The 17,125-nt window shown below is 36.1% G+C and overlaps 1 protein-coding gene across 1 annotated transcript; it reads right to left on the bottom strand.

Moving 5' to 3' along the window:
* Positions 1-282: 282 nt before the first annotated feature.
* LOC133198626 (uncharacterized) lies at positions 283-1,774 on the bottom strand. Its single transcript, XM_061334669.1, has 2 exons — positions 808-1,774; positions 283-397 (listed from the first exon to the last, which is right to left on the bottom strand). Exon 1 carries the CDS (start codon positions 1,689-1,691, stop codon positions 945-947), a length of 747 nt encoding a protein of 248 aa, XP_061190653.1. The 5' UTR covers positions 1,692-1,774; the 3' UTR covers positions 283-397; positions 808-944.
* Positions 1,775-17,125: the final 15,351 nt, after the last annotated feature.

The following is a 17,125-nucleotide window of genomic DNA, read 5'->3' as shown; positions in this document are numbered from 1 at the left end:
TAGTAAGCACACGTAGTACTTAGAAATACAATGATGAGATGGCTGTAATTTTTCTCAAGAAAGCTGTCAATCACAAAAGGGATAACCAATTATAATATTTGTTATTATCTTTGTACAAATCAAATTGTCTTTAAAAGGAGACTTGACACTCACCTAAGACAGTCGGTTCTGCGACGTAAAGCCATCATGCAAACGTCAAAGGTAGGTAAATTTACGTAAAGATACATGGGTTTATATAACTAGCAAATGAAGGTTTTATAACTCTAATCTACAAAATTCAAAAAAAAAATTATGACAGTGGGAGTGTGCTGCCCCACGGTACGGAACCCGCAGCCAGAATAAACCACTAGACCTCTAAAGTGTTGACTGACTTTATTGGTAAATGATTGGTAAAAAGCTGGAACAAAAGAAAGTTTGGTATAAGAATCAATTAACAAACAAAGAGCACAAGGTGACTTATAAAATGAATACAATCCCAATTTATGGCACAAACTGGTTTCCATACATAAAAATTTTTATCAAGCCCCTAGTTTAGTAATTCCTGAATTTAAACACAATAATCTGAGCCAAACACATATTCAAGTAATACTGATAATATAAACTTTACATGTACATAAAGAGTGATACATAATAATACTGAACTATATCAATTTAAGAGACTAGATAGCACAATGAATAAGTCACGTGATCAACAGTAGTAAACAATCTAAATCAATTCCGTTTGATATCAAATTGATACACAAATAAGAAACGAAATGAGGCAAATCTCAACTGCTTCACAGTCACTAAATAAATGTCATAACTTACACTGTGGTCAGCTTCCCGAAACAAAAACATGAACACATATTGCTTCGCCGGAAGCACATGTACCCCGTTAGCACATGGGGAAAGTCAGGTATGGAAGCTGTGGCGGAACACTCCCCGCCTGATATCGCAGATATCAACTAGGTTTCAGATATCAAGAGAACAACTTGGTTCACCGGTCGAACATATTCTGTGGGTTTCCCATCACGTATGATGCGGACTTCTATCTTTCGTACTCTTCCATCCGATCCAGGAAAGGTTCTCGTCACAAGACCCATGGGCCAGTAAATTCTGTTCTGTAACTCATCCTTCAGAAGGACGACATCACCAACACGCAGATCTTTGTTGTTTGTCTGCCATTTTCGCCGCTCCTGAAGTGTCTGGAGGTATTGTTTCTTCCACTTGGACCAAAAGACATCTGCCAGGTACTGCACTTTTTTCCATTGAACCTTATACGAGTCTTTTTCGTCAAACGAAAGCCCGGCTGGAACAAGGACGTCTGGCTTTTGTGTGAGAAGCAAAGATGGACTTAGATGATAAGGATCTTCTGGATCAGATGACACACCAACAAGCGGGCGAGAGTTAATAATCGCAGATACCTCAGCTAAGAAGGTAGTAAGGACTTCATGCGTCAATGCTTTTCCAGGCGTTCCAAGAAGCATGGCATCCAGAATTCTGCGCGTAACCCCTATCAGCCTCTCCCACACACCACCCATGTGGGATGCGTGAGGAGGGTTGAATATCCAAACTACTCCACTGTCATACAGGAAGTCCTTGACAGGATGATCCTCTACCTTAACTGTGTCTATGCAGAGATCGTCTGTAGCACCAACGAAATTCGTACCACGGTCAGATCTCACAATCTTAACGGGTCCCCTGATAGCCATAAAACGCTTAAATGCATTTATAAAGGATGATGAACTAAGCTCTTCGATGACTTCTATGTGTACTCCACGAGTAGAAAGGCATGTGAATAGAACCGCCATCTCTTGGAGTTAGCTGCTCCGCCTTTCGTGCGTCGTGTAACAACGGACCATGGTCCGAACACATCCAAGCCAACATTCGTAAAAGGAGGTGCAGGCTCCAAACGGTCTGAGGGAAGGTCGGCCATCTTTTGGTGTTCTACTTGTCTTCGTAGTTTACGGCATGTCACACAGTGGTAGATGATGGTTGAGACCAATCTTTTCCCACCCAAGATCCAGAATCCTGCCATGCGGACTGCCCCTGCAGTGATATGCCTCCCTTGATGTTTGCACTTTTCATGATAGAATCTGACCAACAAAGTTGCAATGTAATTTCGACTTGGAATGATAACTGGATTTTTTTCACTTTGCTGAATGTTGCTTAGGTTAAGACGACCCCCAACTCTAAGGAGACCATCGGCACCAATGAAAGGATCCAATTTCCGCAGCTGAGTATTCCTCGGAAGAGGTTCATGTCTTTCAAGACATTGAAGCTCTGTGGAAAAAGACTCCTGTTGTACACATCTGATTATCATGCTTTCAGCTTCTTTGTATGAATCGAGAGTTTGAGTCTCAGCACAAAGATGCCATCCTTTACACTTCCTCGCAGCAGTGAAACTTTGGGCGATGTGCTTCAGTTTACACATAATCTCGACAAGTCTTGTCCATTGAGAAAACTGTCTAAAACGGTGTGAACCCAAAAGCTTGGTTTTGGATTCTAGTATCTCTGTCTTTCTACATGACACAACTGCTAATGGTCTGATTTCTTTGTCTGAGTCTGGGTTTTGTAGGTCAAAGGGTTCAAATTGGGTTCTGATGTTCTCTCGAAGATGAGATGGTCCAAGTAGCCATGTGCTTGTTGAAAGTTCAGATGCTGCAATAGATCTTGTTGCTAGGTCAGCTGGGTTACTATCCGTAGGTACGTAAGTCCATTGCTTTGGTGAGGTTACTTGGTGAATGCGGGCCACTCTATTGCTCACGTAGGTGTAAAACCTTCTAACTTGGTTATGTATATATCCCAGTGTGACCTTACTATCTGTATACATATGGAAACTATGCAGAGGAATGTCAAGATGATCCCTGATACACTGAACAATCTCCGTTGCCAGAACTGCCGCACACAACTCCAACCTCGGAATTGTGTGACCATGCGAAGGGGCTAATTTGGCCTTTCCAAGCAAGAATCCAATTTCTTCTCTTCCATCTGTACTACCTGTTTTTATATAAGCTACGGCAGCTATTGCCTTTTCTGAGGCATCTGAATAGACATGGATGGATTTTTCGGGACAGTCTCTGATAGATGTACTGGTGTAAGTTCGTGGGATTCTGACTTGTTCTAAAGCAGCAAGCGAGTTTTTCCATTTCTGCCATCGATCCTTATGATGATCCGGAAGGGGCTCATCCCAATCAATCGACTCTTGAACCAATGTCCTTAGTAACATTTTCCCCTCGATAACCACTGGCGTTAGAAATCCAAGTGGGTCGAAAATGCTGTTAATCGTACTGAGTACTCCTCTGCGTGTGAATGGTTTCTCATCTGCTGAAACCAGGAACAAAAAAGAATCACTGTTGAGGTTCCAACATATTCCAAGGCTTCGCTGGACGGGAAGCTCTTCTGCACCAATATCGACATCCTCTAGACCCTTTGCGAGGTCTCTCGATTCAAATGAGTTCATTACAGCTCTAGAGTTGGACACTATCTTATGAAGGCGCAGATTGCCTTCATTCAGAAGTGCTTGTTGTGTCCTTTTGATCAGATCGACAGCAGATGCCTCTTCACAAAGAGATGTTAAGCCATCATCAACGTAGAAGTCTCGTTCTACAAACAATTTCACATCTTCTCCGAAGGCTTTGGAACTGATCTCTGCAACTTTTCTAAGACCATAGGTGGCTACTGCCGGAGAAGGGCTGTTGCCGAATACATGGACTTTCATTCTGTATACTGCCAAGTCCTCCTCAGGATTATTATTACGGTACCAAAGAAAGCGGAGATAGTCTCTGTGTTCCTCCTGTACTCTAAAGCAGTAAAACATTTGCTCCACATCAGTCATGACAGCAACTGTGTCTTGCCTAAATCTCATGAGAACGCCCAACAAACTGTTTGTGAGGTCTGGACCAGACATAAGAACATCGTTGAGCGATATTCCACAATGCTTTGCTGAAGAGTCGAACACTCCCCTAATCTTATCTGGCTTTCTTGGGTGATAGACCCCAAAGACTGGGAGGTACCAATATTCTTTTCCGTCCGAAACAGTGGGTGCCAATTCCGCATGTTTGTCTAAGATGTTACTCATAAACTCAAACATGTGTCTTTTCTTTATGGGGTCTCTCTCCATGCTGATGTGAAGACTTTTGGCCCGCTTAAGGGCCTGTGTTCTGTTGTTTGGAAGCCTTTCTCTATCCTGTCTAAATGGCAAGGGGGCTGTCCAAAAACCATCTACATCTCGTGTGAAGTTTTGGTCCATAATTTCAAGAAATTTCCTATCCTCCGACGATAGTCCTGGCTTCTCATCTGCATCTGTCCTATCAAACACTGACTGGCCAAAATTATCTGAAGATCTCTCCTTCAAATTAAACTCATTTTGGCATGGTTTGAGTAAAGATGCTCGTCCATTTGAGAGAATATAGGTTTTGTTTACTTGAATGGTCTTGGGCTCATGTGCTCCCCCAAGACAAGTTTCTCCAATCATAGTCCATCCCAAAGGGAGCCTTTGGGCCAATGGGCTGTTTTCTGGTCCTATTCTTTGGTCTAGCACATAGTGTGCTTCCAGGAGATCTCGTCCTATCAGTAGAAGAATTTGCGCATCTTCATCCAGTGGAGTGAAGTGTCTTGCAATATCAGCCAGGTGAGGATAGCTAGCCGCTACATCTGATGTAGGTATTTCCTCCCGATCGTTAGGGATGTGTTCGCATTCTATCACAGTCGGCAGAGCGAGCTGTTTACTTCCATCTAGTGATTCCACTATGAATCCAAAGGCCTTTCTTCCAGATGTATTGACAATTCCCATGCATGATGCTAATGTGTACTCTGTGACTCCGTCATGGACACCAAAATAGTCAAAGAACTCGGGACTAGCGAGTGAGCGATTGCTTTGATCGTCAATTATCGCATAGGTTTTTAAATCTATTTCTGGATGGTCTTTCCTGAAGACTCGTACCAATACAGTTTTCGCACATGATTTTCCTTGAAACATATCCTTACAGATCTGGGTGCATGCAGAGTTAACATTCAAAGCTGGAGCTTCAGTGGTTTTCTCCCCGCCATAATGTGTCAAGGAATATGGATTTCCACTAGAACTGCTAGCTTGCTTCTCGTCTGGATGAAGTGCCGTTGGGTGACTACCGCTGGAACACTCCTCACACGAAACTGTCTCCTTGCAGTTGCGCCTTATGTGTGTTGTTGAAGAACAACATCGGAAGCATATCCCCTTCTCCTTTAAAAACTTTCTACGCTCTTCTAAACTTTTGTTCCTGAAGGCACGGCATTTGTTAAGAGGATGGTTGGCATTGTGAAGTTGACAACGACTACTTTCATCAGCCTTCTTCAATCCAGATTTTGTTTCCTTATTTAGCCCTTTCGATGCTGGACTCATCTCAGTTTTCAGTATGGTTACCCTTGGTACCCTGCCACTGTCTCTTGTGAATTTGTTCTCTTTCTGACACATTCCAGAAGTCACTGGGTCATATTTGAAACTTGGATTGTTCTTTGTGCTACTTAACTTCCGAACAAATTCTGCGAAAAATGTAAAAGGTGGGTATAGAACACCATTCTTTTCAATGTATTTGATAGCAGTACTTGTCCATTTTTCTTGAAGATTGAGTGGGAGTTTGCCCACAATGGGTGAAACACCAGATGATGAATCATAATAAGCTAAGACACTGCGATATTTCGGATCCTCCATAACAGATTCAATCTCGGTAAGTACATCTGCTAAGTCGTATAACATTTTGTAGTTTTTTGTTATTCTTGGAAAAGAGTTAAGTTTCTCTTTTAATGCTGACTCCACCATTTCCGCAGCACCAAAGCGTTCCTCCAAACGGTTCCAGATACGATGCAATCCTCTTTCTGGGTTGGAGATGTTTGCCATTTTGAGCGTCAGGGCATGTTTCTGTGAATCAGGACCTAGCCATTTGACTAAAAGGTCCATTTCTTCATTAGGATTAACCCCAAGTTCTCTCATGACAGTCTGAAAGCTGCTTTTCCAAGAAGCAAAGGATTCAGGCCTGTCATTAAAGTTAACCAGGCGTGTAAGTAACAGGTCCTTTTTCAGCAGAAATTTTGTGAAGTCGGATGCAGGGGTATAAGGGTTAGGAACATAAGGAGGAGCTTCAGGGTTCAGCATATAGCAATGTCTGTCTGGTGGATCTTTAGTGTTTGGATTCGTACAAACTGCATTAACATGCTGGACTTCCAATTTTGAGATTTCTGATTCACGAATCTTATCTTCTGTGTCTTTTGAGAGTTGCTCAATGTATTTCTCTGTCCTCAACATAGGGTCATCCTTTGGTAGCGAATGAATGAATGAGTGTTTTGATGATGAACGAGAGTGCTCAGATTCTAGAAAATCAGCTTCTGTCTTAGTTTCTGCAGCCTTTCGCTTGAGAGTCAGGAGTTCGAGTTCAGCATCAATTTCAGCCTTCTTACGAGCAGCAGCAGCCTTCGCTGTAGCCTCCTCCAATAAGTGTTTTTCTATTAAGCGTGCTTGATCTTTTCTCAGCTCAGCTTCTTGAATAGCGAATTCCAAGCTCACCTTAGCAGCTTCAGCTTTTGCTCTTTTCCTGGCCAGTATTGAAGTGTTTTGTGAGGATAGAGAAGGAATATCATTGAAAGAATGATCAGATTGTCTCTCATATTTGTGTAAGTTTCTATCCTCTTCTTGTGCCTCAGCAATTAAACTTTGAATTCTAGACTTCGCATTTTCAATTAATAGACGATATCCAGATTGTAGGAACTCGAAACCTTTCATTTGATGGAAGCTTTCTTCTGTATTGGTTCTTCTGAGAAAATCCAAAAGCTCTTGTGTCTGAACAGCATGTTTATCACTGTAGAATTTTAGTCTATCCTGCAATTCGGTCAATGTCTCTGCGTCTTTTTTGCTTGAATCAATAGATTTAATAATGGAGTCAACCTTTGTCCATGCACCAGTTAAGCGTGCAGCTCTATCATCAAGTTGTTTTTTGTAGTGTTCGGCCCCTTTTTCTGTAAGGTTCCTGAATGTAGTCATTTTTGCAAGTCCGCTGGTTAAGTCTTTTTACTGTGCTGCCCCACGGTACGGAACCCGCAGCCAGAATAAACCACTAGACCTCTAAAGTGTTGACTGACTTTATTGGTAAATGATTGGTAAAAAGCTGGAACAAAAGAAAGTTTGGTATAAGAATCAATTAACAAACAAAGAGCACAAGGTGACTTATAAAATGAATACAATCCCAATTTATGGCACAAACTGGTTTCCATACATAAAAATTTTTATCAAGCCCCTAGTTTAGTAATTCCTGAATTTAAACACAATAATCTGAGCCAAACACATATTCAAGTAATACTGATAATATAAACTTTACATGTACATAAAGAGTGATACATAATAATACTGAACTATATCAATTTAAGAGACTAGATAGCACAATGAATAAGTCACGTGATCAACAGTAGTAAACAATCTAAATCAATTCCGTTTGATATCAAATTGATACACAAATAAGAAACGAAATGAGGCAAATCTCAACTGCTTCACAGTCACTAAATAAATGTCATAACTTACACTGTGGTCAGCTTCCCGAAACAAAAACATGAACACATATTGCTTCGCCGGAAGCACATGTACCCCGTTAGCACATGGGGAAAGTCAGGTATGGAAGCTGTGGCGGAACAGGGAGTACTATAGATTGTTTTGCGTTCGTTGAAAACGGAACTTTGATGGAAATAAACCTTGTTAAACATATCTAAATTTTTTATTTAAAAAAAAACTAGAGAAAGAATACGGAAACACGCTGCTTGTGAAAAATATAACCTCGTGTGCTCTCACATGCATTTTCACCTTGACTGCTTCATCACAACGATAATGCATTAGGCAATTTTTTTTTTAAGATATAGTTTTTCAAAAGGAGATGTTAATATTTTTAAGTACTAAATAAATTTAATTAAATCGTCACGTAAACGGTGTTCTGGTGTTCTATGCTAAATAAGGCCATTCCAAGTTTTTTCTATGTTTAGCATCCACCTATCTTTCAAAAACCTACCTACCTATTCGCAAAAAACACAGAAGCCAAATAATAAAACACAGACTATATAGTCTTTAAAATGACGTCATTCAAAGCATTTGATTTCATAAATCTATTATTCTCATAGAAAGATCTATTCTTTAGCAAAAACAAGGTATTAAATGCTTAAAATATACCTAATATGACATATTATAGACAGATACTTAGAGATTTTGATAGAATTTAAAGATTTTGACCAGAATAATCAATTTCAGGACTCCTGATTTTGTTTGTTTTTTCCGATATGGGGTGTCAAAAACCAAGGCGCACGTGGACGCTAAACATAGGAAAGATTCCTAACTGTTTACAAGTCATTTTTTGAACTGAAGCAAGAAGGTTGATATTATGTTATTGAATTGATATTTAAAATTTTCAGATTGTTCCTGCTTTCTTGGTCGTGTATGCTACAGGTCTGCTCTCTGTGTCACTGTCAGAGCGAACAAACAAGCGTCGTAAGTCAAGTATTGATTTAGTTTATGTTGTTCGAATCCATTTCGGGAATTTTATTCTTTCATAAAGAGCCGAATACAATTTCTGATAAAGATATATAGAGAGGTCAGCTATATATTGTGATGTTGGGAAAAAAAATTAAAAAAAAAAAAAAGCCTGAAGAATTTCAATTCAATGTTCTAATAAAATGTTTTCGTCTTATTCAGCAATGAAGAACAGCATGTCCCCAAACTTCAAATTAAGTTGTTTTTTAACGTTTTAAAACTTCTTTCTTGTTATCCATCGTTAAAGAATAACATAACCCCTAACTGCAAATTGATGACCTGGTTATGAAAGAGTAAAAGAAAAGAGAATAGAAAGTTTTTGAGACAGAAGATAATAATAACTGGGCAAAAAAGGAAACAATAAGGTTTCCTTTAGGATGTCGAAATACGTTTATTTTATATCGCACTCGGTAGAGAAAAAATTGTAAACGATTCATGTTAATCATATTGTTTCAGATGCTAACTGCAATCGTAACCCATGCCTAAATGGCGGGACTTATGGAGAATCCAAGTCAGGCATGATAACATCTAAATCACGCATGGTAACATCCAAGTCACGCAAAGGACATAAGTACATATGTATTTGTCCCGAAGGGTTTACAGGAAAAATTTGTCAAAGTAAGAATCTTCTGTTTTCCAGATATTATAAAACATGTTAAGATTTTCCTCATAAAGTAAAACAGGTTGATATAGAACACACTTATAAATAGGGAGTATCGCTTACAGTGAAGAAGTTTTCCTTCCCATGGACTCTAAAATGCATTGTGGACTTAACGGATATAATGAATTGTGTTTACATGTTTAAAAAACTTCAATGACGTCACCCATTGTTTTTAGTCTACGTATATCTTACCGATTCAACCAGCACTAGTTGGATATTTAAAGATCCAACTGGCCATCAGTTGGATATTCAAATATCCAACTGCTCATCGGCTGGATATTTAAATATCCAACTGTGCATACAAACATAATTAAGCAATGAAAAAAAAGAGATAAAAGAGTTTAAAATGTATTTCCAGTGCAAATAAAAAACAAATACTCCGAATTTGTCACACTATTAGAATTTGTCCAATGCACACAGAATTAATCACTTTGCATTTATCACACCATTAGAATCGTGTTAAAACTGTACTTCCAATGCTCACAAAAATTACAATTCCTCCGAATTTGCACACTGTTAGACTCTTGTCGTCAAAAAAATATCCAATACTTATCTATATGGTTTTTAACAGAATGTTTCCTGTCTTAAATTTTGAAAGTATCACATTTTGACACGCTTTTAAATACATTTTCACCTTGAACCTTAAACCACATCACTTCCTGTTGCTGAATATTATTTCAGGGGTCCGTTATCAGCAAATCCTCTCAGATTATTCGAGGTTCATCTCTGTTCTCATACTTTTCCAGCATACTTCCCAAAACAATTTAATAAGCTGACAGCCCATCTATTTTTGATACCTTTTTTATTGCAGATCTTGATATGGAATATTTTTAAAGCAGGTTCCGCATAACACCGACAATCTTTTCATCTGTTTAAGCACTACTAGAAGTATTGTCCGAGTGGAACTCCATAAGATTCAAAAATTTTCCCCAACAAATCATCATCTTATATAGATTTCCAACCTTTTATCAAAATTCTGTAGTTTTCATCTGCTTTCATGTCAAAAGTATTCAGAACACTATCTGAACCGCTCTAATTTTACTTTGGATTTAAAACTATTCTTCATCTGATTTCATGACTTTTCAGTACAATGGAAAGGTTTGAAATGATATTAACACCATGCAGTTTCATGCTCACTAGTCCATGCATAAAAAGGGTGTTCGATTAGGCTACTTTATTGTGTCGCTGTTGGATATCTAAATGGGCTAGATCCTATTGTATTACAGCAAAGTTGGATATATGAATGGGTAAATGTTTCCTTGGGGTCCACAGTAGGGAAGTTTTTTAAGTAAGATAAATAACTCGATAGTGTTGAATAGTTTAGAAAAAACATCCCCTCCTCGGGCCTTCGGCCCTCGGAGGGAATGTTTTCTCTAAACTATTCAACACCATCTCATTATTTATCCATTACATAACGAATCAAAATCATCCGTCTCCAGTACTTCGTAGAAGCGTGTTATTCACTCGAGGAAAATCGATAAAGCGTCATAGTCATAATCCAAGTGCTGAAAATACAGACGGGGGTGGATCTTTAAAGTCGAGCTGCTTTCTCCCAGATATTGAATCACCATAAATTATCAGATATAATGAAAGTTGATGATTTTTATTAAACAATTAAAGTATATCATTATATGCGTGAGCAAAATTCCAATTTCCCAAGAGCAAGCCTATTTCCCTAGGCTTTGCCTCTATTTCACATGGAGTGCAATTATACGGTGCCTAATAGTAGATTTGCTTCCAAGAATGTAGATTACATAATAACAAAATGAATACAATTAATAGAAAGACATTGCATTCGAGGTAATGGACTATAGAATAGATATCTGCAAGCAATTTTCTTTTTAATGTATAAACACATTTTTTTATTTATGGAAAAAGTAACGAGACCCTTCTCTCGCAGGATATTTAATGCGTCAAATTTTACCAGAATGATGTTACAATGACAAGTTACCAATTTCCCAAATAAAAGAGGTCCTCCTCCTTATATGTTACTGTAATAGAGCTGTATTATGATTTCATAAGGAACATTTTAGAACTTTTCACATGCTAAAAGAAATTGCTAAATGTTCCTAATAGTTCAGTTTTTGAAACAGACGAAACATCTTTGCGGGATATTACATTTAGCTTTTTACGGTGATTTTCAGAGAATCAGCAAAATATATGAAATTACTCTTATCTAGAGAAAATCAGTAGAGCTACAATATGGCGTTAAAGTTTAATTCGAATTAAACGTTAATTTCTGCGAATTTTTACTTTAACCGCGTTCACACGGGGAATTCAATGCGAATTAGTTTAATTCGAATTAATTTACTGCGCATTAAATTACTTCTCATAAGCTCAGTGTGAACACTAAGCGAAGGTAATTCGAATTTAATTTCATAATGGTGAGAATAAATGCCATGTGTGGGTGGTCAGATATAGGTACTTATGGTATTTTTAATGAAATAAAATGGAAATTTATGTAAATCACTAAAATGTGTACAGACAATATGACATTATGTCAAATGGATCTGCTCTGCACAATGTGACGTGATTTGCAAATGACGTCATTATAGCCATCCTAAATTCAAAATTTCTGTCGAAATAAAATTTTGATTCGCATTATTTTACTTTGCTTGGCTGTAGTGTGAAAGCAATATAATTGGCATTTTTTTTACTTCGCATTAATTCACTGCTAATTAACCTCTCCGTGAGAACGGGCCTTGAATATTTTTATATTAAATCACATCAGTTAGAATTTTGCTTATAATTAATAGTCATTTATCAGTTTTAAATACATCTACCATTACAATATCACAAAGAATCTTTCATATTCAAATATTTGTTTCTATAGTTAATGTATGTGCCAGACATAATTGTCAAAATGGAACCTGCGAAGCTGACAAGTGCAGAAAACGAGGTTACAGGTGCAGTTGTTTTTCTGGTTACATCGGAGATAATTGCGAAGGTAAACTATCTAGTTCTCACCGTACAACAGGGCTGTTAAGAATATTTCTAAAATACAAAATGGTTGTATTTGTTAGAATGTTTGAATCGGGTTTATATTGCTATTGCCTTGTAGACCATATCTAAAAGAATGTTGTTATATAAAAAAAATCAACATTAAATCCTTCTTGATGTTTGTTACATTCATGGTTCTAAGAATTCAGACACCTGCATGGCATCGAGTTAGTTTCCTTGTGTTGAAAGTATTAGCTCTGTACGAGGGTTGTCGTAAAAGTTCGAGGACATATGTTTATGATAACAAAACTGTACTACTTTTTTTGCTGATGTTATTTTTTATTAAGAATATTTCTTTTTTAAAAAAGATAAACGTAATGGATGAGATTCATCAGATGATTTATGAAAAAGAATTTATAAACATAAAAACAAGTTTGTGTATAACCTTTAATTTTACACTGTCATTCAACTCTTTGCTAGTTCGATTTACGATTGCACATTTTCTGATAATTTTCTCAGATTTCAATATTGTATCTACAATCCATGTATGTGACAGCCATGATTGTCAGAATGGAACCTGTGAGGCAGATCAGTCCAGTGCACGAGGTTACACGTGTAACTGTACCAATGGTTATGTTGGGGAAAATTGTGAAGGTAACGATTAGTTAACTCTTACAAAACAGAAGATTTACATCCAAATGATTGCATATCAATAAAATAAATATCAAGTTTTCTGTCTTTCTCTTTTTTGTGACGATACATTGTTTATTACTTACAATACAGCAGATTTCGTCCAAATGATTGCAAATCAGTAATATTAGTTATAATTATTCTTTTGCTTCTTTAATTATTTTTTTAATTTAATTTAATCTTATTTTATTTTTATTTATTGAGTAATATAAATTTATTCATTTATTTTATTTTATTTTTTATTTGTTGGCTCTTTTTTGAAATATTTGTTTGTGTTTCTTTTTGAAAAATGATACCTACAATGTATATGTTAATAGTCGATGTATATGAAAACAATGAATGTAAGAATGGAGCTACCTGTAGAGCAGACAAGTCCAGCACACGTGGTTACAGGTGCAACTGTATCAATGGTTATGTGGGGGATAATTGTACAGTAAATAATTGCTCACAGTAAACACAGTTCTATGAAATCTTCATTTACCTTAATATTGTCCTCAATGACTTAAAAAAAAGTTCCTTTGATGTCTGAGTAGTGTGTATTAGTTTGATCATCTTTATTATTTTTCTCCCTTAGGTTGCTATTTCTTTTCATATATAAATTAATCTTAAAATTTATATCCTTCTCATTATGATTCTGAGAAGAAAAATAACAATAAGATTTTGTATTGCTCCGAATAACAAATGATATTCCTTGCTCGGTTGAGATGTGTGATTATCACATTAGGTTTTAAAGATATATTGCAGAGCCCCCTCCTCCTTTCCTTTCTCTACCCTAAAAATTGTACACGCATTTTAACATTTTTGAGTCGATAGACTTCTTGAAAAATGAATATTTTGCAACCTAATCTTCTAACAACTTAATACAAGTTTAATATATAATGTATCAAAAACACTTTTTTTTTCTTTTTTTCAATATGGTGCTATTAAGTGAAAACACAACGTTAGTTTGTGTAGGAAGCATTCGAATAATTTCTCCTGAAAATTTAACTTTTGAAAAATAATAAACGTACGTGTTTAACATACTTTAAATCCAAATGAATCAATAATATTCACGGTTGTTGCTTTTGAACGCCTTTAACGTATCTTTTAACATGCCGTCTAAAACAAATTATTGTTACACATCATGATCAATTCTCAAGCTATTTGTTGAACATCTATGACGTCATGGGTGGGAGTTTTTCATCAATGGCAGATACAGCATAACAAAATAGATACATTTTATTTTTGTTAATATTTGAATGTTTCTATTCATTTCCAGGAGTTTAATTTCATCCCTAAATACAAATATGAAGAAAACTTGTGTTCTAAAATTGACGACATCTCGCCTACTATGACGTCATATTAAATCACTGATTTAATCAAATTAGAATATCGATTGATATCCAGTTATGGTAAAGAACTCAATAAGAGTGCCAAATGTTTAAACTTGACAATATCATAAAAGAAATATATTTAAACACATCCTTAATTGATGACATTTTTGCTCTTTCATAACAATGTAGCATTTTGAAGCATTTGAAAATGGCAGTTGATAATTAAAATATAATAAAACCTGCAATGTAGCTAGACCCTAAGATTGAAGTTTAGATACAGTTTTCTTTTTTTGGAATTTAAAGCTAAAGGATATTTTCACGTTTGCAAACCAATGATTTTATAATTATTTCGAAACTATCATCAGCTTAGTGTCCGAAAGTTACATAAACCCAATCCATATATTTGGTGTTGTAGTTTTTAGATAATTTAAACAAAATTCAAACATAAAATAAAAGTTAAGCTCATTTCATCAATTAGGCATTGAGAATATTACAAAAAATTTTAACATATGATAAATTATAGAATTCAAATAGATGAATGGTAATTTAATGAAAGTATAGCACAGAATATCATTATATTTTGAAAGCAAAACTCAGCAATAATTTTAATTAACCTAGTAAAGACATTTACTACTCATCTTCTGTACGATCTGCATATATCTTTATCTTGTCAATTAAAATAGTTTAAAATTAGTCTCATTTAAAATACATTCTCTTCATTTATTTCTGTGTTATGTTTTAGTTCTTCCTATCTATAGATTGTAAGGAAATTCAGGAAAATGGTCCATACAATTCTGGTGTGTACGAAATTTTTCCTGATGTGAATATATCCCGTCCTGTTCAAGTTAACTGCGACATGGAGACACAGGACGGTGGATGGACGGTATCTCGTTTCTTTGAAAAAATTCAGAATTTGCGCACAATACATATATATCGACGATATTTATTTTGTTTGATTTTATTTTACTTATCTCCATCGCGTGAATACCACCCTCACGAGTAATTAGATAAAGAAGATATGAAAATGTCTTCATTGATGAGAGAACTGCTGGAAAATAAACCATTTCCAATGTTATTACTGTTAAAAAGTCTCTATATGTGATTATTCCGTACTTTCGCGTGAAAAAAGTCAAACAGTGTTAGAAGTGTGTTTACTTAATATCGCAGCCTTTAATATAACGGGTTTAAATTCTCTAGTTTTGTTTCGCTCTTTAGTGGAAAATGTCCTTATTGTTCGATAATACAGCATTAATCACTCGATGAAAGTACTACCAAACATTGTTATAAGATCTGAGAAACAATTTCAACTTTATTTTTCTTCAAAATGAGTGTGATGTAATATGAAGAATATGAAGAATAGTAATCAGTTTCATAAGTCCATTGGAACAACACAAATCTGGAGCAAAAAACTATGGAATCCGGATAGGGCCACGCAGTTCACTATCGCATCATCGCACCATCGAGGTTTGAGTCGATAGTGCGATGACGCGATAATGCGATGACGATGAAGCGATGGTGCGATAACGATGAAGCGATGGTGCGATAGCGCGATGCCGATGATGCGATGGCACGACAATGCGATGACGATGATGCGATGGTACGATTAAGCGATAGCGCGATGACGCGATGGCACGATAGCGATGATACAATGGTGCGATAGCGATGATGCGATGGCGCGATACTGATGGCGCGATGCTATATCGTGTCATCGTTATTGCTTTATCGCACTATCGTCATCGTGTCATCGCACCATCGCTCTATCGACTAGTACTTTCTATAACCGGATAACATTCCAAGCAGTCATTGCACAACTTGGCGTTTGTTGACGAAAAGATTCAAGAATATTTCTTTAACGGATACGATAATAAAGAAATCATATTCCTTCTTTGGAGTAATTATGGTGTGAAAATAAGGTAGGTATTATTAATTGTCATAAGTTATGATAATACAAGTACCTGTATAGGCTAATATTTTCTCTAAGAGTAATAAAGTTACTATGCATTAAATTTATAGTCTCATTCAAAGATTGTTTATATGCGTGTTCTACTTGCATATATATACATGTATCTGTTATTTAAGAAATAGTGATTGAAGTTAAAATCTCCCATTTTAAGATATATTTTATGCATTATTTTTTTTTAAATACTTAAGCTGTAGACATTTGAAAAGGCGCATGACCAGACTTAATTTGAGAAGACGGAGATCATACAATGTGGATATGGCAATAAGGCCTATTCAGGTAATATTGCTTGTGTTTTATTTCATCTTTCTTTTTTGATAGATTGATCAAATCTAGAAAAATCGTCAGTAACATCTACATTTTGATGATAGCTCATTATGTTTTAGTTAACTCATACAAATGTCAAAAATTTCATATGATTTACATATATTCTACTCAAAGGAAGAAATGATGTTCAGTGAACAGACTCTTGGGTGTCGTTTGATGAAACGAAGACTTCCTCAGAAACATGGCATCTTTATAGGAAGGTATATTATCTTATTATGATTAATTAACAGAATTCAAACGATGTGCCTATTGCTTATAATGAGTTTTATATCAATAAGATATTTATCATAATTTCATTGAATTCATTTTTTTTGTTAAAATGTAATGGTTAGATTTAAAATGGTTGATGATTAATTATATATATATACTGTTCCAGGGATAACATGTGTTTATTGAGAATAATCGATCCTGATGGAGTTGATCTAAGAACAAGTCACTGCTTGACAAGAAGAATGTATCTAAACAATGGACCAAATTATCTTGCACATGTTGATGGGTACTACAAGTTGAAGCCATTTGGCTTCGCTATACATGGTGCAATGTGATCAAATCTAGAAAAATCGTCAGTAACATCTACATTTTGATGAAAGCTCATTATTGTTAATAACTCCTACAAATGTTAAAAATTTCATATGATTTACATACATTCTACTCAAAGGAAGAAAAGATGTTCAGTGGACAGACTCTTGGGTGTCGTTCGATGAAACGAAGACTTC

The sequence above is a fragment of the Saccostrea echinata genome, unplaced genomic scaffold (genome assembly GCF_033153115.1).
Source record: "Saccostrea echinata isolate AGI-Se365-2 ecotype Australia unplaced genomic scaffold, CSIRO_AGI_Sech_v1 ptg000033l, whole genome shotgun sequence".
Classification (NCBI taxonomy): domain Eukaryota; kingdom Metazoa; phylum Mollusca; class Bivalvia; order Ostreida; family Ostreidae; genus Saccostrea; species Saccostrea echinata.
Note: the sequence above shows the minus strand (reverse complement) of the source record. Positions and strands in the feature narration are given on the sequence as shown.